At 46.1% G+C, this 26,024-nt stretch overlaps 2 protein-coding genes across 2 annotated transcripts in view; both read right to left on the reverse strand.

The window, feature by feature from the left end:
* The window catches only part of LOC135810249 (KICSTOR complex protein ITFG2-like), a 44,990-nt gene extending 25,012 nt beyond the window's left edge, over positions 1-19,978 (reverse strand). The window contains exons 1-11 of the mRNA XM_065323729.1: positions 19,641-19,978; positions 17,735-17,833; positions 13,054-13,095; positions 12,333-12,386; positions 11,793-11,886; positions 10,366-10,445; positions 9,263-9,328; positions 8,589-8,713; positions 7,517-7,623; positions 7,220-7,264; positions 5,988-6,076 (exon numbers count right to left, since the gene is read on the reverse strand). Coding sequence (XP_065179801.1) covers positions 5,988-6,076; positions 7,220-7,264; positions 7,517-7,623; positions 8,589-8,713; positions 9,263-9,328; positions 10,366-10,445; positions 11,793-11,886; positions 12,333-12,386; positions 13,054-13,095; positions 17,735-17,833; positions 19,641-19,736 — 897 coding nt within the window. The 5' untranslated portion in view covers positions 19,737-19,978. The remainder of the gene's footprint in view (positions 1-5,987; positions 6,077-7,219; positions 7,265-7,516; positions 7,624-8,588; positions 8,714-9,262; positions 9,329-10,365; positions 10,446-11,792; positions 11,887-12,332; positions 12,387-13,053; positions 13,096-17,734; positions 17,834-19,640) is intronic.
* A 592-nt stretch (positions 19,979-20,570) lies between these two features.
* On the reverse strand, positions 20,571-25,791 carry LOC135810251 (SPRY domain-containing protein 7-like). Its single transcript, XM_065323730.1, has 5 exons — positions 25,402-25,791; positions 23,413-23,529; positions 22,966-23,126; positions 22,258-22,360; positions 20,571-21,530 (listed from the first exon to the last, which is right to left on the reverse strand). Exons 1-5 carry the CDS (start codon positions 25,517-25,519, stop codon positions 21,433-21,435), a joined length of 597 nt encoding a protein of 198 aa, XP_065179802.1. The 5' UTR covers positions 25,520-25,791; the 3' UTR covers positions 20,571-21,432.
* Positions 25,792-26,024: the final 233 nt, after the last annotated feature.

Below are 26,024 nucleotides of genomic sequence, written 5' to 3' on the forward strand. Positions count from 1 at the left end.
GCTCGATCAAACCTTCATCAGCAGATCCCCACAGGCACGGTGGAAGGGCCAAGTATCCGTTCTCGTTAAAGATTTCCGTTCCGTTGCCGTAGAGTGGGTCATGACGACATAACAGTTGACCGTTGTCTGCATTCCATAGCTCCATTGAGTAACAGCTCGGTGCGTGACAATGACCACCAGCGTAGATCAGGTTAATTCCAGTCTTATTAGCTGCAGATCCAGTGCACTGGTATGCAGATCCGACAGGGCATTCATGAATCATGTCTCGTACCGTCCAGTGGGATGTAATCTGATGCAGAGCATTCTCCGGCGCAACGTCAGCATCTTTCACTGGTACGTCGTACTCTCCCGACATCGCCTCCGTTTGCCAGTGGATGCGAGCAAGATTCTCCTGTTTTGGTGAGACAGGGTCGTAGTCTTGGAACCAGAAACGGAATTTCATGTGATACTCGTCGATCTGGTCCTCCCACGGATTCTGGTCTTGGTCCAAAAGAATCCACTGGTGATGGCAGCAGCGAAGACCACCGGCGTAAGTATTCACCCAGCACGTGGGGTTTTTCTGCTCCACCATATCACCCGACGGCTCGTCAAGACAATTCTTGCGGAACGGAATGCCGTTGATCGATCCCTGCACACCTGCGTTGCATACACATGTAGCTCCGTCCAATGCTGCGTACGACAAAGTACTAGCTCCCTTGAACTTGTGATATGCGAATGCTGGTCCACTGCCGATGGCACTAATGAATGGCAGCGATGACTGAGCGGCTGGGTTGAAACTATAGTGATCCTTCGACGCACCTTTCATAGCACGTTTCAGTACCAGTGTACGAACGCCGTTGTTCACAGTGTTTGATGCGATTGCGATACTCGTTTGAATTTGGTTGCCGGCTGCGTGATTGGCTAGCTTCCTCTCCATCACCTCTCCACTGCCGTTCACAATGATGGCGTATGGCAAATCTTCCATAGCAGATGCATCCAGACCCACACCGAACCACACTCCATCCGGTCCAGAGAGTGTAATGGTAGCCTGGTCTTGTTTAGAGTCTAAATCCAGTTTCATGGAGACACCTTTCAGTGCAGATGCTTCTCCACTATACAGCGTACCACCTCCACATGATGTACCGGCTGTCTCTGTGTTGAAATAGATCTTGCTTACATCGTCTTCAGGTGATCGGATGACAGAGCAGCCACTGGGGATGTTTTTCTCAGATACAGTTTGTTTGGTAGCATTGCTTGCTGTGCCAATACTCAAAGCAGCAGCAAAACATTCCGATGAGTTCATGACAGCAACAGAACATGCTCCCTTTGTCAGTGCTGAGTATACAGTACGGATATCTTTCTTGATGCGATCAGTACATGGGCATTCCAGAATACCGCTGTAACTAGCATTGGCTGGTGCTTGAGATGCTTTAGGTAGAGGACCAGCTACATAGTCAGCTCCAGGATGGTCTCTGTTGTGTGTATCTATCTGCATGGGACTAATGTGGAATGTATCCGGTGAGTAGATCAACTGAGCATATCCCTTTGGATAACCATGGAACGATTTACGGAACTCTCCACCATTACCTTCAGAGAAAAGCTGAGATTTCGGCATGTTCTGAATGTCTGGAGGGTCACCGTCCACATGGATATCACGAGGTGCATAGAACGCAGTGTGCTCATACAAATCTCCAAACACAGTGCTCAGGTATTCCTTGGAGTCAGCTTTCTCTAGCCGCGAGCGAGATCCAGTCATGTAGGCTACATAGTGATGGTTGTATGCCCAGGTAATGGGTACACTGACATCTCCAGTTGGTGTCTGCCGTACCTGATCTGTCTCATACCCAATCACAGCCATAGTCTTGTTGGCAAAGCGCTGAATGATCTCATCCGGAATGGTTACTGGATCCATGAGAGTCCACCAAACCTGGCCATAGCGTGTTTTAATGGGTGGGGAGTAGACATCAAAGTACTCAGCATCTTTGGTTGAGTAATCCGTACTGAACTTAGCGCTAGACTGGAGGTTGGGATTCGAGATTGCATACAGGCCATTCATATTCTGCAACTCAACAGCATGGCTACACACAGCCAGCCAGGTGAAGGCTGCTACACACAACGTGAACATCTTGCACTCTGCTAACCCCCCTCCCTAACTACCCAGGGTACTAGCACTCCTGTTTATCTATCTTTAGCTGAGCTGAGTTTGTGTTTTCATCAAGTTCTTTTCCTCACTTGTGCCGCGGCGCGCACGGCGGAGCATACATGTGCGGAGCATTCTACTTCTCAGCCCCGGGTAGTGCATACAGAGCATACATGTGCGGAGCATTCTACTTCTCAGCCCCGGGTAGTGCATACAGAGCATACCGGTATGCATTACTCTTCCGTCACAGGTTGTGCGCAGAAAACTAGACGCGTAGTGTGGCAATGTCGGGAACATTGCAGCAGCGGCGCAACCAGCGGTGCAATGGCTCCAGTACCAGTGCAGTGAGGGTTGCCGAGACTGGCCCAGTGACATGTTGGGGGTAGGGCTCTGTCAGTGCGGCTGTCAACGGCATTGTCATCATGTGGTCACGGTAATGCTGAGCTAACTGTTAACTAGACAAACTCACTCACTGGTAATACTACTGTAACTGCAAAGTATGCATAGCACTGCTCACTGTGAAGACAGTGGTATGCATACAGCAGCTCACTGTGAATACAGCAGCACACTATGCATACAATGGACATGCATACAGCAGCACACTATGAATACAATAGACATTGGACATTGGGGGTTCAGTGGACACTGCATCTTCATGATGTCTGCCTTACATATTACCGACTACCAGGCGCGTGCTCGGCGATGGGCACGGGGGGCACGTGCACCCCCCAAAAATTTTCAATCTGGGTAATTGCAATTGTAATGTATGCAAATATGCTCTAAAATTCAAGAAAGGTTGCAAACGAATTGCAGAAAATTGCCGGGGGGGGGGGGGGCTCCCCTCGGCTCCCGTGCACCCCCCTAGTTGGGGGGCCGAGCACGCCCCTGGACTACTGACCCAGTGGGTGACACCAGTGCGCTGCTAACACAAACCAAACATATAGTAGTGATCCCATACTGTCAGAATCCAACAGGAAGTTCCTCTGTGTAGACGGAAACCAGCATGTTGAGTAGTTGCGCTCCCTTGCGGAAATGCCCAGTTGATGACGTCACTAGATCACTGCACACACGAATTATGTGTACTATATATAACTGGAAACAAGCGTCTACTTCTTAAAATACCCTGCTCTCCCAAAGTGAGATGTCACCGTGTTTTATAAATAGAATAGAACCACAATGGCACCACACACGTACACACATATACACACAGCACTCTCGGGACACGTTGAACTATGCTTCTAATATTGAGTTTCTCTTCTTCAAGTTCTGGCTACTAGCGGAGGAAGGGACGATGCGGACCATGCACAGCATACATGTATGCACACAGAGAAATGTTGAATCCTTGTGACTCTATTCTGTCCATCAAGCTCTAGTTATTGATCTGGGCTCCAGAAGGTGCTACTTGCTGCAGTGATTGCGAAGATGGAGGTCCAGTCAAACCAACCCACTACGGGAATGTTCTACGCAAAGAACAGCTCTGTCCAGCATGATCTGGGTGTGGAATTTATTCACCATGTTCTTGAGCCTCAAGCTGGACAATCAATCTTAGACTTGGGTTGTGGAACAGGACAACTGGCTATGCTGCTTGCAACTCTCGTTGGTACCACTGGTCGAGTCCTAGCTGTAGATCCAGATCAGTCACGGATAAGCATTGCAAAGAAGACAGCTGTCCAAAGCAAGCTGGATAACATCACAGTCGTCCATGGTGATATCTACTCCGTGTCTTCGCTTGGCCCTTTCGACAGCGTCTTCACTAACTTTGTCCTGCACTGGGTGAGCGAAGCAGAACTCAGTCACACCCTGGTGATGTTACACAAGTGTCTGGCACCAGGTGGACACGTTGCAGGCATCATCACACTAACGCCAGGTAGAATGGTGAAATTGTTGGCAGACAAACTCAATGGTCAAGGAACAGAGGAAGCCAGTGGCATGCTAGTACGCACAGCAGACTTCTGGAAAAACCTGTTCCTCAAGACTGGATTTGAGATCAATTACTTCCATGAACGCGAGGAAAAGCACTCATTCTCAAATGTACGTGCCTTCTTTGATTGCATCAAAGCTTTCACCAACAGCAAGCTTGATGCAACATCTCTTGATGATCAAGCTATCAAGCAGCTGTTAAAGGAGGAGGACTTGAACAACCGTGTAGGTCAAACCTACCACTCCAGACCAACTCTTCTGAAAATTCGCATCAGCAAACCTCGGCTCGAAAACGTCACTGACATGGAAGATGGGAATAAATAGCATACTAGGCCGATGGCATGAGACGATGGGAATAAATAGCATAGTAGGCCGCTGGCATGAGATTCCCAACACATACTACATCTACTATAGACATTCCATTGGCGCAGCTTGTGGATCACATTATGCTGTTGACGTGCCTTCACTGTTAACAATCGTACACCCCCGCTTCTGGATTTCCATTTTCTTCACCACTATAATTACGCTATTCGGTTGAAGCTGCTTGTCTCCTGTGGCTTTTTCCCGTCTTCTGCAGTGAACGATGATCAGTAGCACGTACCGCCCCTAGCTCTCTTTGGCCTTTCAGTGACACCCTTATTTAATTGGACAGGAGTCTTTAGGACTTGAGTAGCCGTGCTCCCAGAATGCCTAGCTATTCCACATCTAAAAATGCGTCCACCCTGGTTCAAATCTGATTTAAAATCAAAAAGCATTCAAGCAGTCTAGCCAGAGTCTCTTTTCTGTATTCCAAAAATAAAATCTCAATCGATAACTTGACTTGGAATCGATATTTTGGCCTAATGCCCTTTTGCACTATTTTTTCATTTTTGTCTGGTTATGAAATGGGAATGGGATAAACTTCAAGTTCAAAGTGAACAGTCAGGGGAAGTGATTCAGGTGAACTGCCAGAAAAGCGAAAAAGAGTAGTTTTTACTAGAGCTATAAAAGAGTGGTTTTGCTTTCTCTTATTTCTCTACTCTCTCACTATTCGCCTAGTATTCGGTTCACAGTTTTATTGATACTCGGTTCCCTTTACAAATTTTTGAATATTACTGAGTTCACACAAACAAGCAAACAAACTTCCTGCTGATACCTATGTACATGTAAGGTGATCATGTTGCCTGTAGCCACTGGCACTGGGAAAGGCCAACGGCACAGACAAGGAATATCGAGCTGGTGCTATCACTAAGAGCACTCTTCTTCGGAGGCTGTTGTCGCACTGAACAGCCTTTAGCCATTCATATGAAATGTCCGCTTTTCCACACCAATGGCTAAATCCTACTCATTTTTTAAAGTTGAGACCTTTCCAGGGCAAAGGGTATTGTCTAGTCTGCAGTACTTGTGTAGCATTATTGGAATATTTGTGCATACTGGAACTTTCATTTCGAGGCAACTAGATGCCTACCGGTATCTGGGAATGTACATGTTGGGTGAGCTACAGTCAGAACCAACCTCCTCCCCAACCCCCTGCTCAACCTTCTCCCCAACTAAAGACGACCAGGAAGAGGTCCAGATGACGGGTACTCTCAAGGTACACTACTGTACATGTACAGTACTGGCAACTGAAATCCGACCCCCTTGGCGCGGCAAGCCTTGGCGCGGCAAGCCTTGGCGCGGCAAGCCTTGGCGCGGCAAGCCTTGGCGCGGCAAGCCTTGGCGCGGCAAGCCTTGGCGCGGCAAGCCTTGGCGCGGCAAGGGGGTCGGATTTCAGTTGCCAGTACTATACATGTACATGTGTGCAGGAGTGGCACGTTCAAATTAATAGCATGTTGTGCGTGTGTGCATGCGTGTGCGTGCGCAACTGCCGGGTGGCCCAAGTGCTGCTGTATATTAAAAAGGTTTCATGGAGCAGCAGCAGAGCAGTTAGATGATGCTGTGAGTTGCTGCAGCTGGGTTCATGCCTTACCGTGATGTCCATCTTGGTCAGTGAAAACAGCTGATGTCCCACATGTAACTGCCACTGTACTTTATTGTTCTCCAGTAGGGTGATGCTCCCTGCCAAGTCACAACAGCAGTACAAAGTCAGTCATCACTGAGTCATTGATTTAGTGCACAGTCAGTCATCACTGAGTCACTGATTGAGTGCACAGTCAGTCATCACTGGCATTGATTGAGTGCACAGTCAGAGGTCATAATTAGTACACAGTCATTGGTCACAATGAGTAGAAAGTCAGTGGTTACAGTCAGTGGTCACAGTCACTGAGTAAGTGGAAAGTCAGTGGGCCGGCACAATGAGTTCAAAGCCAGTGGCCCTGTTGACAGTGAGGGCAAAGTTGCTGTAGTACCAGTAAGTCCATAACGGTAACAGAGATAACTATGACTATAGAGCTGCTGTATACGTAGATCAGCAGGTCAGGACTGAACATGACTATAGACCAGCAGGTCAGGACTCAACATGACTATAGACCAGCAGGTCAGGACTGAACATGGCTACAGACCAGCAGGTCAGGACTGAACATGACTATAGACCAGCAGGTCAGGACTCAACATGACTATAGACCAGCAGGTCAGGACTGAACATGGCTACAGACCAGCAGGTCAGGACTCAACATGACTATAGACCAGCAGGTCAGGACTGAACATGGCTATAGACCAGCAGGTCAGGACTGAACATGGCTACAGACCAGCAGGTCAGGACTCAACATGACTATAGACCAGCAGGTCAGGACTGAACATGGCTATAGACCAGCAGGTCAGGACTCAACATGACTATAGACCAGCAGGTCCGAGGACTGAACACGGCTATAGACCAGCAGGTCAGGACTGAACATGACATAAACCATAGCAGAGCAGCAGCAGCAGCTGAGATAAGAATGAGCAATCGTCTCCAGGATAGACAATTTGATTTTTTTAACTCCACGAACAACATCATGACTCGTCACATGACTTAGCCGTGCAAAGAGTGCACACCTTTGATGCGCTGTGCACGAGAACTGATAAAGAAGAATTGGTTCGGAGAGTCAGGCAGCAAAACAGTATCACAAGCAATGACTACCAACCTGTGCTGAAATTCTACCAGCGCACAACAACTGCTTCTAGTAGAGTAAGGTATGAGGACTTAAAAGTGCTGACTGCACCATCTCATTTTCAAAATACTCAGTGCTAAGTGATAAATTGATAACGCATCTATGTCCTTACCATTCAGGGTGGCGATAGTGATCAAATCAGTAGGCTCGGCTGATCCTAAACAACGCGTTCAATAAAGGTCACACAGATATGAAACGTAACATCATGTCAACCCTGACATAATCATTGCTTGACTTGCAGTAGAGACAATAGTAGTGGACCAGCAGATCCGGTGATAAACAGATAGTAGAAGGTAATGCAACAAGACGTCTTACAGTTAAATTGCATGAAGCCAGTGGCAAGTCCATGCACATGGTGCAAAACATCCAGATATCACACCTTAGTGGCGGACATTTAGAACAAACTTACCAGCACGTTGCAAGCTACCAACAACCTCCGTTGGTGCTTCCGGATAGTGTTTACTTTGGACTAGATTGTAGACTGAAGACGACACTGGGTGACTCTCGTCCACGGCACTGGAGACGAATCGGTCATGAAGATTATTATCATCAACGACGACGACGACGACAGAAGCAGCAACACCACAACCACCACCACCACCACCACCACCACCACCACCACCACCACCACCACCACCACCACCACCACCACCACCAACAACAACAACAGCAGCAGCAGCAACAACAACATCGACAACGACAGCGACAGCGACAACGACAACGACAACGACAACGACAACGACAACGACAACGACAACAACAACAACAACAACAACAACAACAACAACAACAACAACAACAACAACAACAACAACAACAACAACGATGACGCCAACAACAGCAGCAGCAACACAGGAGTTGCACAGAACACATTCGGAGCAATACAATACATTAGACAAGAGTATGTCAATTGTGCAATCAATGCTTTGCAGCTGCTGCATGCAATATCAAGGCGAGAGGAAGAGAGAAAGAGAGAGAGAGAAAGAGAGAGAGAGAGAGAGAGAGAGAGAGAGAGAGAGAGAGAGAGAGAGAGAGAGAGAGAGAGAGAGAGAGAGAGAGAGAGAGAGAGAGAGAGAGAGAGAGGTGCACGTACAGTGGAACTCGGATAAGATGTACCCCCTCGTACCCCCCCCCCCCCTTTCCCTGGGTACGTACTAAGTAAGTTCCACTGTATTTGGTGTGTGCTCTACTTTCAGGAACCTCTTCCTGTCGTGGAGGAGGAGAGAGAGAGAGAGAGAGAGAGAGAGAGAGAGAGAGAGAGAGAGAGAGAGAGAGAGAGAGAGAGAGAGAGAGAGAGGTGCACGTACAGTGGAACTCGGATAAGATGTACCCCCTCGTACCCCCCCCCCCCTTTCCCTGGGTACGTACTAAGTAAGTTCCACTGTATTTGGTGTGTGCTCTACTTTCAGGAACCTCTTCCTGTCGTGGAGGAGAGAGAGAGAGAGAGAGAGAGAGAGAGAGAGAGAGAGAGAGTTGCTGACCTAGATGCTCGATGCCTGTACTGCCAGTGCGAACAGTCCAGTGTGACATAACAACCACCGGGCTGTGATACAACAAGGAGATGATGCTGATTATCTGATGAATGCGTGACCGACAAGGACCCAACCTGATACAGATGACAGAATAACCATGACAACAGTGACAAGAACAACATAATAACCATGACAATAGTGACAAGAACAACAGAAGAATAGAAAAGCGATCATGAGTACATGAAACCAAAAGTTTGCACAGTGCACCTCGAATCGGTTGCTGTCTCGGCGAAATTCCTGGATTACATCATTTTACTGATGTAGTGCGTACTAGTAAGATTCAAACAGGTCTCCTGCTTCACAACTGTAGCTCAGTGTTGCAAGCTAGGCCACTTTCCGCCGCATATCTGCACCAACTATGATGTAACCCAGGAATTTCACCATGACAGACACACATAAAGAAAAGTCAGAAGCTGCACACTCTTGGTTTCATGTACTCTTGGTATGATTGATAATCATTCAATATACTTGAAGTACTTCACAAAAGAAGGGGAGATTTCTCAACAAACAAAGGGTTAAAATGAACAATGAAACCATAGACCTACCAGCCGGTAAGCAATGTACTACTTCAAAGAACACTGCACTGAGGAATCGTGAGGATGAAGACACGCCATTTAACATACCTGTCCATCGAAGCTCCATGCATCTGCTTGGACAAATTTGCCAAGAATGGTTGTGTCTGTTGGCAACTGTAGACACCAAAGAGAACACCACACACAAACTGATTCACATTTCGATGCAAGTTGTTATGGACAATTAGTGTATGATCAGTCCCCTGCTGGACTGAAAAGCTTTCAAAAGAGGATACCTCCTAGGATATATCCCTGAGGATGTGTCCTCCTGGGTGAAAATTCGGATGAACTCAAGTCGTGTGGTGACGCCAAGGTGTATTTGTGTGTAGCGGATTGGAGGTCGCAACAACAATGACAACATACTGCGCAGGACAAGGATGAAAGAGACATGTGGAAAGGGTGTCTCTCGCAAAAATCGATTTCCTCCTACTAACAGCAGCGAAGTAAGTCAAGAAGTCGTTGCGTATCAATTCAGAGAGAGAGAGCGAGAGCGAGAGAGAGAGAGAGAGAGAGAGAGAGAGAGAGAGAGAGAGAGAGAGAGAGAGAGAGAGAGAGAGAGAGAGAGAGAGAGAGAGAGAGAGAGAGAGAGAGAGAGAGAGAGCGAGAGCGAGCGAGAGAGAGAGAGAGAGAGAGAGAGAGAGAGAGAGAGAGAGAGAGAGAGAGAGAGAGAGAGAGAGAGAGAGAGAGAGAGAGAGAGAGAGAGAGAGAGAGAGAGGAAGAGGGAGAGGGAGAGGGAGAGAGAGAGAGCAACTGGTGGGTAAGTAGTCTATCAGTAACAGTGAACACGTCGCAGTGCTGAAAGCCCCACAGAACTAAGATAGAGTGACCTGCACAGTAGTGAACATTGTTGTGTACGCATTATCGCTGCGCATGTAGTGCCACAGATTAGTATGCTGTAGTACGGTCCCGTTGTCTCATTCTTCTACGCCCATGCATTCACACCGTATGTACTTACGAGTACTACTAGTATCCATGCAGAGTTAGCTAGCCCGCCAGGCGCGAGTCTACTGGAGTTCATATGTGTACCTCTCCACCTTTGTACTGGCTGCGGAGTGCAGTATCCCCTTTTCCTTTCAAGCTGTTTTTACTTCTTTCTCTTTTGATTTTGTACTAACAACGAAGAGATCGAACAAAACAAACATGGCTGAACATACCCTGCCTTGATCCGCCCAGCGATATGCACGAACATTGCGATCAGTAAAACCAAGCACAAGGGTACATGGGTCTTGTTCACCTTCACAAACACAAACAGCACAAACACAAACAACACAAACAGCACAAACACATATCAAAACAACACAAACAACACAAACACATATCAAAACAAAACCTGCAGTGAGACATGGTTTTGTACGGCTGCTTCTATGCTGAGATCAGCCTAACTACAATATATTATAATGAGTGTTCAGATCTTTGACAGCATGCAGACATTGTTTGTTGAAAGTGAGGATTGTGTCCTGGGAGCACAAGCAATGCGAATGTTGGAGCGCTGGGTGATTCAAATCAGCCCAACAACACTCCCACGAAGGGTGTGCATCACGGTAGAGAACATGTCTACACCAGTTAAAGTATTTACTGTAAAACATGTAATTTTGGGTGAAGACGAAGAACTGTTTGTTTTGACAACATGTTACTCAGTTGATTCAATGTCTAATTCCTCTTTGTACTTCGAAGTATTTCTGAACTGTACAACTGTTTCGCAGTACTTTCCGTTTTAGTAATAATTACGCTTCATCAATGTTCTCTTCGTTCAAGTAATTTATTTGCGTAGTGACGAACTTTTGAATCGTTATCTTTTGAATCTTGGTCTGCTGCGGACTGTGCACGTGTTTCTGTACATCAGTAGTATACGCTAGTGTTGTACATCTTGTATGATGACTTTGTACGTGCATGCATGCAGGCATGCCAGCTTGTATTTTCGGCGGATCTTTTTGGCTTTAGAGGTGGTTGGTCATGGAGGTTTGCTTCGACTTGTAATTCATATTTTGCTCTCCCAATTCATAATGATAATCTACTCGTGTAACCAATAATGGTTGTTCAGGTTGCGCTGATGTGTGGTTGCACGGGGGTGAACGAGCTAGTTTGGTAACATGGGGGTATTAAAATGTCGGTGCCAGGGACCTGACAGGCTTCAGGTGTAATGTAGAGTTAGGTGACCAGCATTCCCGTCACATACTGTGCACACTCCAGTGCCTTTTAGGAAAATCTAAATTATGGTGCCTGGTTTCTCTACCGATATCACTGAAATTAAAGATAAACCGAAAATAATGTGTTATACAGTGCCCCAAAGGGCAATGTATTAGGCAGTACTTGAACCCATGCTGTAACCACTAAAGATGTACCTAGAAAACAAGCATGACGGGACATATAGCCCACAGCAATGTTGCTCCAAGGTTCAAACGACCAGCCATGGCTGAACACTTGTTTGGTTCACAACAAACAAGACGTCCAACCACACACACACAACACACACACACACACACACACACACACACACACATACATACACACACACACACACACACACACACACACACACACACACACACACACACACACACACACACACACACAGATGTACCTAGATTAGCCAGGAGGAGAGTGCGCGTATTCGGTGGCAGGCGCTGCTTGAAGACAGGCTGTATGCGTGCAACAGATGAACTCCTCTTCACATCCTGTACACCAACAACAAAATAGTCTTCTTAAAGATGAACCAGAACTTTCCATTGAACACTCCATAATAAGGATAAGTCTCACAGACGTGGAAGCATGAATTAATTACTGTAAACCAAGAAACTGTTTGCTATTTTGTTGTGGTTTCAAGAACACTGGGGCACATTGAGAACTTTTTACGATTTTATCTATTCAGTTGATTAGCTTGATGGCTTTGGATTTTTTCATTGCTATCAGGCTTGGCCTCATGTTCTCTGGGCTGCGCTGACTAGTTAACAAAGGAGAAAACTGTTCTGTCCGCAGATTAAGTATTCAGTTGGACTGTGTATTGTTCACTATCAGTGCAAAAAGCAGCTCATTGTGATTTAAATTCGCGAATTTGTGAGGGGAGCGAAAATAGCAAAAAAATCAATCTCTAGCGAAAGTTTTGTACATAAGAGCAACGTACCGTGATGTCAAATCCATACAGTTGTCCTTCAGCGTTGACACAAAGCAAATGGTTCTACTCATAACACACACACACACACACACACGCACACACACACACGCACACGCACACACACACACACACACACACGCACACGGGAAACCCCATCCCAAGACACAGCCACAACGGCCCACAAGTGTCAGCTCCTATCACACCAGCACACAGGGAAAGCCATCACAGGGCATGGTTACAAATCCCAGCTCTATTCATCATGCAAGCACTACTTCCTAAACCTAACCAACTCTATAAAAGGACTGGCAAGGGAACAGATGCAGAGGTCACAGGAATGACATCACCGCATGTGCTATATACGGAGCAGCAAACCAATGGTTGCGATGCCACTCCATACAAAACACATCAAATGATTACACAACCACATATTAAACCTCTTCAGTGATTAACACTTGGAGGGAGGACATACTTCAGGTTTCAACTTTCAAAAAGCTGTTGTTGAAGAACCTGAGGAGTGTCCTTCTTCCAAGTGATCTTTTGTCTCTGATGAACCTCTCTTCAGTGATTGCAAGCACTCTTCTATAGAGCCAGTTCTCTTGGACTGCATATGACCCATCGTGGAAGGTAGTAGTGATGACAATGAGGTTCAAAAACTGGGCATATCAACAATGGCACTGCGCACTGGGCACTGAGTCATAACTTATGAGTGTATACATGTACATGATCATACCTGTTGCCGGGAAAACACATCACCAACACCAATGCACGTTATCTGTCCAAGTACACAGCCAAAACAAAACACAACACAACAATTGAACTCGTTAGAGTGTACATGAACAAAGTTTCGTGGTTGTAGCACTGCCTTAGGCTGCATTCGATTGTCGAAACTGGATCCCGATCCCCGCAGACCAGATCACTTCGATCGTACGGATCCAATCGAACAGTTCAAACTGATTTCAGATCCGCGTAGCCTCACAAGGACGGGGTTGGCATGGCGAACAACATGGCGCATCCATAACTTCCGTTGCCAAGGGCAGTCGTACCCAGAGAGTCGTACTCAAACAAGAAAGTACAAATCGTACCACGTACTGTTGTACATAATTGTATGTCCAGAGCGAGTATCCAAAGATTCTTTTCACAACGAAGTGTTTTCTCAGCAGTCGTTTGAGAGCATTGACAATTTGACATGGGTTTTTTCTTCTCCCGTTTGATCCTTTGCCCTTCACCGACAACGGATATTGTGCAGCGCAGGCGGAAGAAAAGAGCTGTAGCAATTGTAGCAGTTGCTGCAGCAATCGTTTTGTTCAATGGTGAAAGTCAGTTTAGGGATACTTTCATCGAGGAGTTCTGTATTTTGTGTGAAATTGATCCTGATTTTGCTGAGTTCCGTGGACGGCTGGTACCCTCAATCGACGAGCTTTTGTGCCACGACAAAATGGTTATTACGAAGACGTGGTTCCTCAACAAACAGAATTGGATTTTCGGCATCACTTTCGACTTCCCCCTGCAACAGTGGCTGTTGTTGTTGCAAAGTTGGAGCTTTCTGAGCACTTACAAGTAACTGGTCATGGTGGTCACCCTCCTATTCCCATAAGGAAGCAGCTTCTCGTAACTCTGTGGTGGTTAGAGTCCAGAAGCACGATCAGAGAAGTATCTGACAAGGGGGTATGTCCACATCCACAGAAGCACGATCAGAGAAGTATCTGACAAGGGGGTATGTCCACATCCACCGTGTGGCACAGCGTTCGACGCATTCGCTTTGCCCTCCAAGATATGGCACCACTCATTATTTGCTGGCCTCAAGGACAGGGAGGGCGCCAGGGACGTTCAGGCAGATTTCCACAGACAACACCACATCCATGGTGTGACGGGAGCTATCGACGGATGTCACATCATGATCAAGAGACCCACTGAAGCAGCTGATGCATACCTGAACAGGAACATTTTTTATTCAATCAACCTCCAGGCAGTATGCGATATGAACCTTTTGTTTATTGATGCATTTTGTGGATGGCCAGGGTCTGTACACGATGCTTGTGTATTCGACATTAGCCCTTTGAAAGAGCTTGCTACGCAAGATCTGGAGAGATTCTTTCCAAGTGGTTCGTTCATGGTTGGCGACTCTGCGTACCCGTTGTTGTCATGGCTGATGACACCATTCCGTGACAATGGTCAGCTAACTGCCCAGCAAGTGAACTACAATTTCAAGCACTCGTCCACGCGTATGTGTATTGAGAGAGTGTTTGCCTTGTTGAAGGGCAGATGGAGGCAGCTAAAGGATGTTAACGTGACCCATGTGGAGAATGCTACTCACATCATCGTAGCAGCATGCGTTCTTCACAACATTGCCATTATGGAGAAGGAAGATGTGGAAGATTTCCTCCACAATCTTCCAGAGGGGAATGTTCACAACCCTGTTCTCTAGTTCCAACCCAATATTCCCGCAATTGACAAGCGAGACAGAATTGTCGATTTGATGCAGTGACGCTATTTCATGCTTTGATATACCTTGAAGTGTCAACCATTCTTTCAATCCATCATTTCCATCTGAGACGTTGGTATCATGTGTGATTATTCTCTTCAATATTTCGCACCACAACGCAGGGCCGGCGGAGCCGCTCCGGTCGGTCCGGCCATGGCCGGACCAACTTTTCGGCCACCGACGATTTTTTTACGACGCAGTAACGTATAACGTTATAAGCATACGACTCCCTGGTTATAAGTTAACTTTATGTTGTGATCATCGATTGCATGTACGCGTACTCATGGTACTTGCGAGGTTGCGATCTGGCTCTGTACTGATCTTGCCGTGCACGCGTGCGCGCTTGAGGGCTAGCTAGCTAGCTAGCTGTGGCCTGTGCTGTGGGCCGTGGGCCTGTGCATGTGGCGCGAGACGCGCGACCTGAAGTGAAAGCACGTGCCATGATGGATTCTACAATTAAAATATATTTTTGTAGTCTTGAGGGTTTTTCGTCGAGTGCTTCAGATTCTTTTACTGAACGAAGTAGTTTTTCAATTTTTTCTCGCTGTTCGGTCAGCTTAGCTGCAGTGCATTAGCGGCTATGGCTTCTTCCAGCGAATATCTGTGCCAGAAGTGCCAGTCCACCCAACCACTTCCTTCGCGTTTCCTCGGCGGGAATTTGGGAAAAAGACAGTGGTGAAGCGCTCTTGTCAGGCGTCATATTTCAAGACATGGTCTTGGTTGACCTACGATGAGCAAAGAGACGTTATGTTGTGTCACACGTGCGCAAGTGATGTGCTGGCGAAAAAAACTTGGCCGGACCAATCAACAATTGCTTCCGCCGGGCCTGCAACACATTGAATAATTATTATGGCCTGAGTCAAGTACATAATGATATCAAGTACTGAAAATGAATCGGCTATGAGTCTGCAAGCCGGTTAACGGCAGCAGTAAGACCTGCAAGTGAAGCCATTTGCTCTATGTGTCGCTGGCCCGTAATCTTCCTGTCTTCTTCCTCTTGCTCCTTCATCCACTGAAGAGCACCTGTTGTGTGGCTGCTTGAATTGGATGCTCCTGCGCTTCTCCTCCTCTTCTTCCTTGCTCCTGCTTGTTCCGGACTGCAAACAGCAGCAGCAGCAGCAGCAGCAGCAGCAGCAGCAGCAGGAGTACTTGCATGTGCACTGGTAGGTTGTGGTTGTGCAGCAGCAGTGGCAGGTTGTGGTTGTGAAGCATCACTGATTGCAGGTTGCTCTTGCTGGGAATCACTACTGCCAGTGTCAGGTGCGTCTGTAAATAAAGTGCAAGAACAAGGTACAATGGTACATGTTTAAGAAGCGGGCAGTGCGGTAAGGGCGGAAAGCAAATACATCATATAATATTTCCACATGCTTGTTTTCATTATCTACAACATTCACAACAGAAAACGATGTACCAGGTACAATCGCATAAGAAGCGGACAGTGGGGTAAGGCGGAGAGCAAGTACATGTTATGATAGTTACACATGCTAGTTTTCATTCTCTACAACATTCACAAGATAGCAAAATTTGTCATGACACTGATCCGCATTCAACAGTGACCAAAAATATCAATGACTCACCATGTGTTGGAATGCGTGTCACAAGATCCTGAAACACACTTTGGCTTGATATTGGGCTTCCACCCCACAGCTTCATTCATCTCTGCAAAGAACTCGGGCTCCTTCTTCCTCTCTGCCCCCGTCTTGTTCTGTGCGTCCACGTATTCTTTATATCTCTTCATGAGATTTTTACACTGGTCAGCTGAAGGCAACACGGGTTCATCCTTCATTTCTTCTGCAAGCTCGGCGGAGATCTTCTGCCAGAGACTTTTTTTCTTGAAATTTACGTTGTTGAACTGTTCGTCCCAACTCCACCGGGCCTCTATCAACAGGAAGGTGAGAGCACGGTTCCAAAGGAACAGTGTCTTCCTTTCACTTCCGTTGGAGACGCTACTGCTGGACGACATTACTGCTTCTGACAAGAACAACTGAAAAATAACTCTCGACGACAAGCTCAGAAAAATAAAAAAGGGCCTCGCACATGGTGAAATGGCCCCACACGTGGAGAAGCCCAACTTTACCCGCCTTTGCGGTCAAGAAAACAATGAGTTTTACCAATTTTGGGGAGCAGAGCGAAAACGAATCTGATGAATCCGTTGAATCTGCCTTTTGGGGGTGGGTTGGTCGGATCCGGATCCGTGCGCCCGAGATCCAGATTCGTACAAACAAACAGGTCCAAATTTGGCGAATCCGGATTCAGGGCTCATGGATTCGTACAATCGAACATGCCCTTAGCCTACATTACAATTACCCTATATAACTAGCGAATAGCATTATTTTGTTTATCGTCTGATCAGTGTATTTTGAACACGAAACTCGGAGTTATGAGAGAGACTTTTGGTCTCTGTTGTTCTGCCTTGTAAACAAAGTATCATCAATATAACGAATCGCCTCATCACAGATCACGAGATCAGTCATTTGCAGGCTTCCAGATAGGGACTGCTAAACACACGTTAGCTAGACATACTTGAGTTGTCTAGATATTCGTTTCTTACTTATTCAAAGAGGAAATTTCCCTTTAACCAGCGGAGAGGGCTCAACACAATAATGCGGAGCAGCACTATTACACACAAAAAGGCACAACGTAGGCCTACAGAGTGTGTTGACAACGTAGGCCTACAGAGTGTGTTGACAACGTAGGCCTACAGAGTGTGTTGCAACTCAGAGTTTCTTGCACAATGCAATAACCAGGCGACTTCATTTGCGTGTTTCTCCTTAACTTTCCTACTGACAGGTATAACATTAACAAAACTGACTGAAGGTTAACAAGTGATATCCTTCAGCCAGCTAAGCTATGGAAACATTGCATACTACATGTTTCCGGTTAGAACCTTGAACTGCTTTCTCTCAACACACCCTACTAATTGTCGTACCAAGCCAAGACCCTCGGCTATGCAAAGCGGATGACGAGATGTGATGCCTTTGAAGATGAACAGTGATCCACTGACATTTCCAACAGCTAGTTCGTTCAACTGGTGCACACATGACATAATGCAAAGAGATAACAGCACAAATAAGCACAGTACAACGTACATTACTGCTGGAAAAGTGCCATCTTGGAAGCGGAGCAACTTGCCTCAGACAGAACGCACTGACTCCATGTTGTCGACAGATGCATGACCCTCATTTGATTTTTTCATACTTGAAGTATGAGCTATATGCCTGTATATGATTGTATTATTATTATTATTATTATTATTATTATTATTATTATGTTGTTGTTGTTGTTGGGGAGCATGTAAACCAAGTGCACTCATGCAGTCACGAACCGCATGTCAGCCAGGCATGACGTGCATTTGCATGGTATGTATGTATTTCTGTTATAAATAACTTTGGTTATAAAGAACAAATTCTCCTGCACATTGGTGTTCATTATATCAGGAGTCAACTGTATACGTATTCCCAATCGAACGACCATGCGACTCCACGTTCAGAAGACTACATGTTCTGGGAGTTTCAGCGTCGTCCGTGCTTCTATACCGTACTTCCCCACATATAAGCGCATGGGCTTATAAGTGAAAAATTGCTACAAAAAGACATTTTGCTGTGCGAACATGTTCGGGTACTAGAAGCCCATACGCTTATAAGTGCAATAAAGGTTTGTCAGTGTCCTAAACAACGGTGTTATCCCAATGCTTAGCAGTACCGGGTATATTCAACTCCCGGGTGTTTCACCAATAGTGTTCACATATAAGCGCATGCGCTTCTAATTGGGGGGGGGGGGGGGGTGCTTATGTCCAGACATAAGCACATGCGGTTATATGTGCGGAAGTACGCTAAGAACGAAGTGATGCCGGTAATCATCTAGTTTAGGGTCCCAAATTATTTCGCACTTTCCCAGTGTTCGGTGTACTTTCTGTGTACGTGAGAGCGTGTCAACCCCCGTAATTTGCAAATCAAGATCAAAAATACAGTAGCTGTTGATATGGACTTTTTAATCAGAACCGATCAGACAGTGTACTGCTGATGAATGCTGCAGAGGAGGGAGCCGATCAGAGGCGACGGGATATACCTCCACGATGTAATCGTACATGACGACCACTTTGTTGATCCGGATGATCGAAGCATCCATACCAACAATGTCGAGAATATGTGGATGCGTGCGAAGCGCCATCTCAAACGCAACTTCGGCACGTCTCGCGAGTTGTTTCCAACCTACCTCTGGGAGTTCGTGTGGAGGCAAAGAGTTCGAGAGGAACAAAACACCTTCGGCTCCCTGCTCCGCAGCATTCATCAGCAGTACCCTGTCTGATCGGTTCTGATTAAAAAAAGTCCATATCAACAGCTACTGTGTTTTTGATCTTGATTTGCAAATTACTGGGGTTGACACGCTCTCACGTACACAGAAAGTACACCGAACACTGGGAAAGTGCGAAATAATTTGGGACCCTAAACTAGATGATTACCGTGATGCCAGCGAACTTTTCCACACTAATCCCTATCTAGTAGGGTGCATTCGCCCAGTTTCGGCGAAGTGCATGCTTTCGCTTGGGAATATGGACAAAGGAAGCATATCAGCTTCCTCGGACAAAGACCATTCGACCCATTATTTGCGTCATAACACATGGCTGTATGTTTAGTATTGTATCAGTCACAACTACTCCGCTTGTCCCAAAACTGCAATTTTCCCTGAACACATACACAACCCTTGCCCCCATGCAGATACACAGATTCATGGGAGCCATTGGCCTGGCTGTATCAATCCACTTCAAAGCATGAAGCTAGGTCATCATGTTGTTTGTTGATTGAATGAGTTTCATTTGAACACTGCCAACTCACCCCGTCATTGTCAACATCACCGAGGCAAAGAGCTTGAGCCAAAACATTACCGGGAACTTTCAGCTCCAGCCGATTCACGAAAGAAACGTAACGCATGTTCGTTATGATCTGTCCGAACTATGAGAATTGATGATGCTCAAAAACTTCATTTTTACAGATGGCTCTTGATCTTGCAAGCAGAAGTACTTGTGCAGCCAGAGAAACACTCCAGTATAAATTCTTTCAGACCGGCCCTGAGCTGATTGTGAATAACATTCAAATAAAATAATGGTAAATGAAAGGATCTGACCTAGGAGAAACCATTACCCCATGTGGTGTCTATTTCACCTTCATCAGGACTCGATAATTTCAAATCAATCAAAACAAAACAATCGAAAGCGTGCACGCGCTCTACATGTGGCCCATGGCCCACGTCATTTCCAAAGTTTAGTTTGAAATCAAGCTTGCATGCAGCGCAGGGCCTTGTAGGGACGGTCGTATGCATGAGGTCGGTAGACTCTGCCAAATCTGGAAGAAGATTCAGGATAACGAACAGGAGCCAACAGGTAGACAAATGGTTTTTACTTTTTAGTACCGTACTCCTCGATGTAGACCATAAGGCATAACATTATTTGAAGGAGGTGATGTTGGAGAGAATCTCAGATGGAGGAATAGAAGAAAGAAAGCGACACCGTGAGTATGGGAGCAAAGTGGATTGGGCAAACACGTCGAGCATCATAACTACCAATAAGGGAGTCTTCACGATTCCCCGATTGCGAAGTTTGCTTCATCCGCGATAGTGTGTGTCAAACACACACACACGGCTACATTCCATGCATGCCGCGCCACACCAAGAGTACATGACTCCTATGAATCAGTATGAGGGCTAGCGCTATCTGCTTGGGGTCATGTGCTCTTGCTGACACTCATAACATGGACAGATACGATCTGTCATAGAACAGGGAACATTCGGTGTTGTACTTAGAAGCACACAGTAATTAGATTGCTACAATAACTGAATAGTGTATACTGGAAACTATGTGGATAACAGCATCTGATCTGATGGTTCTGAGGTATTCAGTAAAATGAAGGAAAAAAGGTTCAACAGAACGAGTGGGGGGGGGGGGGGGGGGTTGAGGGTGAGGAACGCAACGCCTGCATTGTACGATAGCAGGACAGTACACAGAAACACCGGCAGGAAGTAGGATTTGTGAGTTACTAGCATAAATAGCACATACAGTGACAATCAGAGAGTCGAAAAAACTTTTTTTACGACTCCCTGGTGAAAATACTACTACTACAACAAGACTAGAGAGAGAGAGAGACTGCACGTATAGGACCAATGCCGGGCCGGAACGGTAACCATAGAAACTAAACTAGATAACGTGAGTTCAGGGAGCACCAAAAACAATGACCAGCATTCGTTGAAAAGCACAGTTACAACACAAATACATCTTCATGAGGTCATTTCTGAGAGAATTGAGAACAAGAGGTCTACACCGTAGTTGCAGCATGCAGCGACAACACAGTGCACACTATGAGTGGGAGTATGCTCAGTGTGGCAAAGACTGAACAACAGCCCACAGTGTGGCACCATCACACAGCCATGACAGAGCCACGACCGACATGATGAAGAAACTTGACAAGACGTTGCTTGAAGTAAGTCTATGTGCTATGAGCTTAACGCTCACCCTAAAGGAAAGACACTGCCGTGCACTGCTGGGTACCGGATTCTCTATGGCAGACACGGGTACAGGAATTCAGCTATGATGATAATACAGATGGTGGTGACTAGCTAGCACAGTGTAAGTATCTAGAGGATATTCTGCTCAAACATGATCTCATCAAATGTATCCGGGGCCGGGAAGGAAAAATCCTTGAAGGCTACGTCGAGGATGGCACCATCACCAACTGCAAAGCGAATAAAAGAACACACCGCAGGATCAAAAACCAATCAGTTGATCATTTGAGCACTTGCACCAGGTTTGCAAGCTTTTCGTAAGCATAGACAAAGAGAGCAGAGGCATGCAGTTCAGAAGTAGAGGAGGGTAGGAGAGGAGGAAGCTGACACACAACATACTCATTCCTCGTACATGTACTTCAAAGTATGCTATAGAGCAGACGTGTTTACAGAGCATAAAGTATAATTTTCCAAGTTAGCAGATGGAAAACGCGAGATATACACTGAAGAAGTGCTTGTACAGTGCTGCTCAATGAAATCCAGACATTGTCCACTGTGCAGCCACAGACTTGCAAACATTGGACTGTGCGCGGGTTGTGCATGCTCAGACCTGCGAACACTAGTCTGTGCGGGCGCAGCATGCTGACTTATTCATGAACCTGGTTTCATTGAGCATGACTGTACACCCAGAAGTACGTTCAAAAGTGGTTGAAACGATCATGTACATGTACTGCAGTACTGGGAAGGGGGTGGTGGTCAGGGATGCTAAATGCAGGCACATGGGTGACGACGTCCAATACTCAGATTCCACTCAAGTGCGGCGAAGAAAGCAAAAAAATACGGTTCGCTTGAGACTCAGTTAGACTGAGTTTCAGCCTCCGTAGTAATGAAAGCGAAATCCCATCAACAAATCTTCAGTTTGTACCAGAGTTCATAAATTACTTGCGCAAAACGTACCGTAAAACACTGGAAAGACACGGCCTCGTACCCCACTGACAGGGCACTGTAAAGACTTGCCATTCAGGAAGAAATTCAGCTCAATGTGGTCATACGTACAACTCTGAACAGCACAAAATAAACATGAATATTCACAGTCAAATCAGAAAGCCATACTGAATGGAAAGCACCATGTTTCATTTCGAGCGCACAACGGTGACAACATGGCTATTAGTATATCCCGCAATAAGACAACCAATACCATAGTGGGTGAACTTGGCAAGAGAGAGAGAGAGAGAGAGAGAGAGAGAGAGAGAGAGAGAGAGAGAGAGAGAGAGAGAGAGAGAGAGAGAGAGAGAGAGAGAGAGAGAGAGAGAGAGAGAGAAAGAGAAAGAGAGAGAGACAGACAGACAGAGAGAGAGAGACACACACACACACACACACACACAGAGAGAGAGAGAGAGAGAGAGAGAGAGAGAGAGAGAGAGAGAGAGAGAGAGAGAGAGAGAGAGAGAGAGAGAGAGAGAGAGAGAGTGAGAGATAGATAGATAGAGAAAGAGAGAGAGAGAGAGATAGAGAGAGAGAGAGAGAGAGAGAGAGAGAGAGAGAGAGAGAGAGAGAGAGAGAGAGAGAGACACACACACACACACACACACACACACACACACACACACACACACACACACACACACAGAGTGAGGCACAACCAAGAACATCACTCAGGCTTACCACTACATCTCCTTCATCAGGCTTGGGAGAAGTTGTGTAGATGACCTCACCATCATGGCAGACATTACCATCACTCCGCAGCACCCAGCTACTCATATCTCCACCAAGTGGCACCCTGTCCAGATGACACTTTTGTGTCGCAAGACCCACTCCCCATGTACCTGCACAAAAAGAAGAGCACAGAGTAAATAAAGCATTGCTATCCGCTAGCGGTAAAGCAAGTCATTTCTACACAATCCAACATTCTCTTCATATCATATTCCGAACAAACTTCCACTCAATCCAACATTTCGAAATAAAACCTGCAATTTCATGCACGAGTTGCTACAGTGTGGGGCAGATGAAAACCTGATGGTTGTTGCATATCACTCTTGTTAGCCCTCCACAGGGATACTTAGTAGACCATAAGATGGGGGGGGGGGGGGGGGGTGGTGATGGTACTCGTACCTGTTGTTTGGATCTTGACCTCAAAATAGCTTTTGTTCTGCACGAGAGGAGCATTGGCCAGTGCAGCGCCAGCACCACACAGCCGTCGTCCTCCCTTTAATATTACACATTCAAGTCCTACATGAAAAAGAACACACAGAGCACGGTATGCAGGCACAGTGGAAACAAGATCATTGATATGCTTTATATTAACAAGCATGTAAAACATACGGGGTACCCTGACGGTCAATTTCCGGAGACTTTCCCTACAACTAAGAAAGTTGTGGACATCACGCAACTGCATTATGAAGAAAACAGAACGATGGGTGACTGACCCGAACCGTCAATAATTTTGTCAACATCACAATAAAGAATTTTTAACGCATCGCATGCGCAGATCGTGAATAGCAACGCGGTTGTCAGTTGACAAACCCCCTTTTCTTCACGGTTCCTACAAGTATAAAATATAACGCAATGTCACATTAATAAAAGCCGAACTTATTCTGGATGTGATAGCTAGGAATCTTTTCAAATTAGGTTTCTATTTTACTTCAAGTACTTGCATGTATGCTGCAGGGAGCTGACCCTGCTCCACTATTCTACTGTGTACAATCATGTTCTTGTACATATGTGCACACAAAACCCAGGCTTTTGCACTGATGGTTAACACAGCCCCTGCTGTAACATAGCATTAGCCTGCTACTAGTACCCAGTCTGTTGGTGTTATTCACCTCATTGCAGGGCGAGCATGTACAAACAGAAGGACTAACGTGTGAGACAGATGATCGATGATTACAAGGGGACTAAGTTCTCTCATCAATGAATGGGTGCCTGCGGCCAAGTCTACAACGCAGGACCGGCGGAAGCAGATTTTGATTGTTCCAGCCATACTTTGTGTATGATATGGAGGGTTTACAACTTTGCACATACCCTCCTTACGCCACCCTTTGTTAATTCATTGTTTAACGTCCTTTTTTTCGCGAAAAGGTACGCGGGAGGGCGGAAAAAAAACAAAAGCCCATTCCAAAAACTGGAAACCCCAATCAAACATTTTGACCAGTAAAGCATGTGATATATACAATATATCTGGGTCTAACGGCACTTGCAGGCATAGAACAACACTCTTTGATGGTACATTGGAGCACATGCCTGATGAATCCAACAAAACAGGTACATAGCATGGAGTTAGCATGTCATGAATTCATTACATCTGGATTTTTACTAGGACACACACCGTACGATATTTAAAAGCCAACAAAAAAAGAAAAAGAACACAAGACAAAGGCATGCCCGGGAGGCAAGATTATAAGTTTAAGGTCATGATCAGCACACTGTGAAACTACACAATCATGTATTTACAACTTCGCATATTATTGGTGCTACTACTTTCTTGTTTTTTCCGGTCGGAGGCAAAAAGGTACGCGGGCGCGGACGTTAAACAACGAAAAAAGAAAGGGTGGCCTTAGCAGTAAACACACGTTGGTGGTCAACAAGTTGGTCTGACCATGGCCTGACCAAGCGGACCGGTTCCGTCGGGCCTGCAATGCATGTACAAGTACATGATTGTACTGATGCGAGCTAGAGTGGCGGCATTAGCGGACTGCAGCCGCATTTGTCTCTTCTTCGCGTACATCATACGTTATGCACGTTCTAAGGTCGCAAGCAGCAGTAGAGCTTCGCACAAACACCCAATGTCATTGCGTAGCTCGCAAATTCTACCTATCGAAGAATGCACCAGAGATGTTCACTCCAAGCAGCAGGGAGATGCACTCTTGCTTACACTGTACCCAGGCCCGGCACAACCGGTCCGGTTGGTCAGGCCATAGCCGGACACCTACAAGCTGTTGTTGACAGACGGACGTGTAAGCTTTGTGCTAAAGAAGACATGTAATTTATTCAATACACATTCAGCGCCAGTGGCTATGGTTAGACTGAGAAGTCAGATAGGTCAAAGTTTCGGATTTATCAATTCAAATTTAATCATTTTCATGAGAAGAAAAAACTACGTACCAACTTTGGAGCTATCCAGAATGACGGGCTGCATATTGGAAAGGGGAATTCCATCATCTGCATCATCCTCAAAAAAGCAGCAGCACAGTCGCGGCAATAATGCATTCACCGCAAACATCGTGGGACTTCCGTAAATGTAGAATTCGCAAACACTACTAATTGCACAAAGCAGGCAGCACTCATAGCAAACTCATTTTCAAATTGCTTTGGGAGATAAGAAAATCTTCCGCGCACATCCAGTCCGTGGACAGGGTGGAAGTCAGCTGAACGTATTGAATAACTAGTTGGAACTAATGCAAGCAGCCTCTGCACACAATGTGTCCGAACTATTTTCAATCACAAACTTGTATCAATAATATCTGCTCAAACAATGAACATCATGATCATGGATAGGATTAGGAGTGGAGAAGACAAACAAAGCAAAAACTCGATCGCAAAGCTTTCAAAACCTTGTCACCTGACCCGGCCGAGTTGCAGAGCGAACTACACAAACCTGGCCGCATGAAATTTCATGATGGATTTGGGGTCGCCAGTCCACTCCGATCGGACTCGGGATGGGTCAAATACCGTATTTGGTGTTCCCGATCCCGGCCCATTCCCGAAAACTATTTTTGTACATCCAA

This window comes from Sycon ciliatum, chromosome 2 (genome assembly GCF_964019385.1).
Source record: "Sycon ciliatum chromosome 2, ocSycCili1.1, whole genome shotgun sequence".
Lineage (NCBI taxonomy): Eukaryota > Metazoa > Porifera > Calcarea > Leucosolenida > Sycettidae > Sycon > Sycon ciliatum.

Bases quoted from the DNA above. Each gene is read 5' to 3' on its own strand.
- LOC135810251 (XM_065323730.1), bottom strand. From the start codon at position 25,519: ATGTTTGCGGTGAATGCATTATTGCCGCGACTGTGCTGCTGCTTTTTT. The intron at 22,361-22,965 runs GTAAGCCTGAGT...TGTGCTGTTCAG, and splicing joins CTGATGAAGGAGATGTAGTG to AGTTGTACGTATGACCACAT. The intron at 21,531-22,257 runs GTACGTTTTGCG...TTCGCTTTGCAG, and splicing joins TGTCTTTCCAGTGTTTTACG to TTGGTGATGGTGCCATCCTC.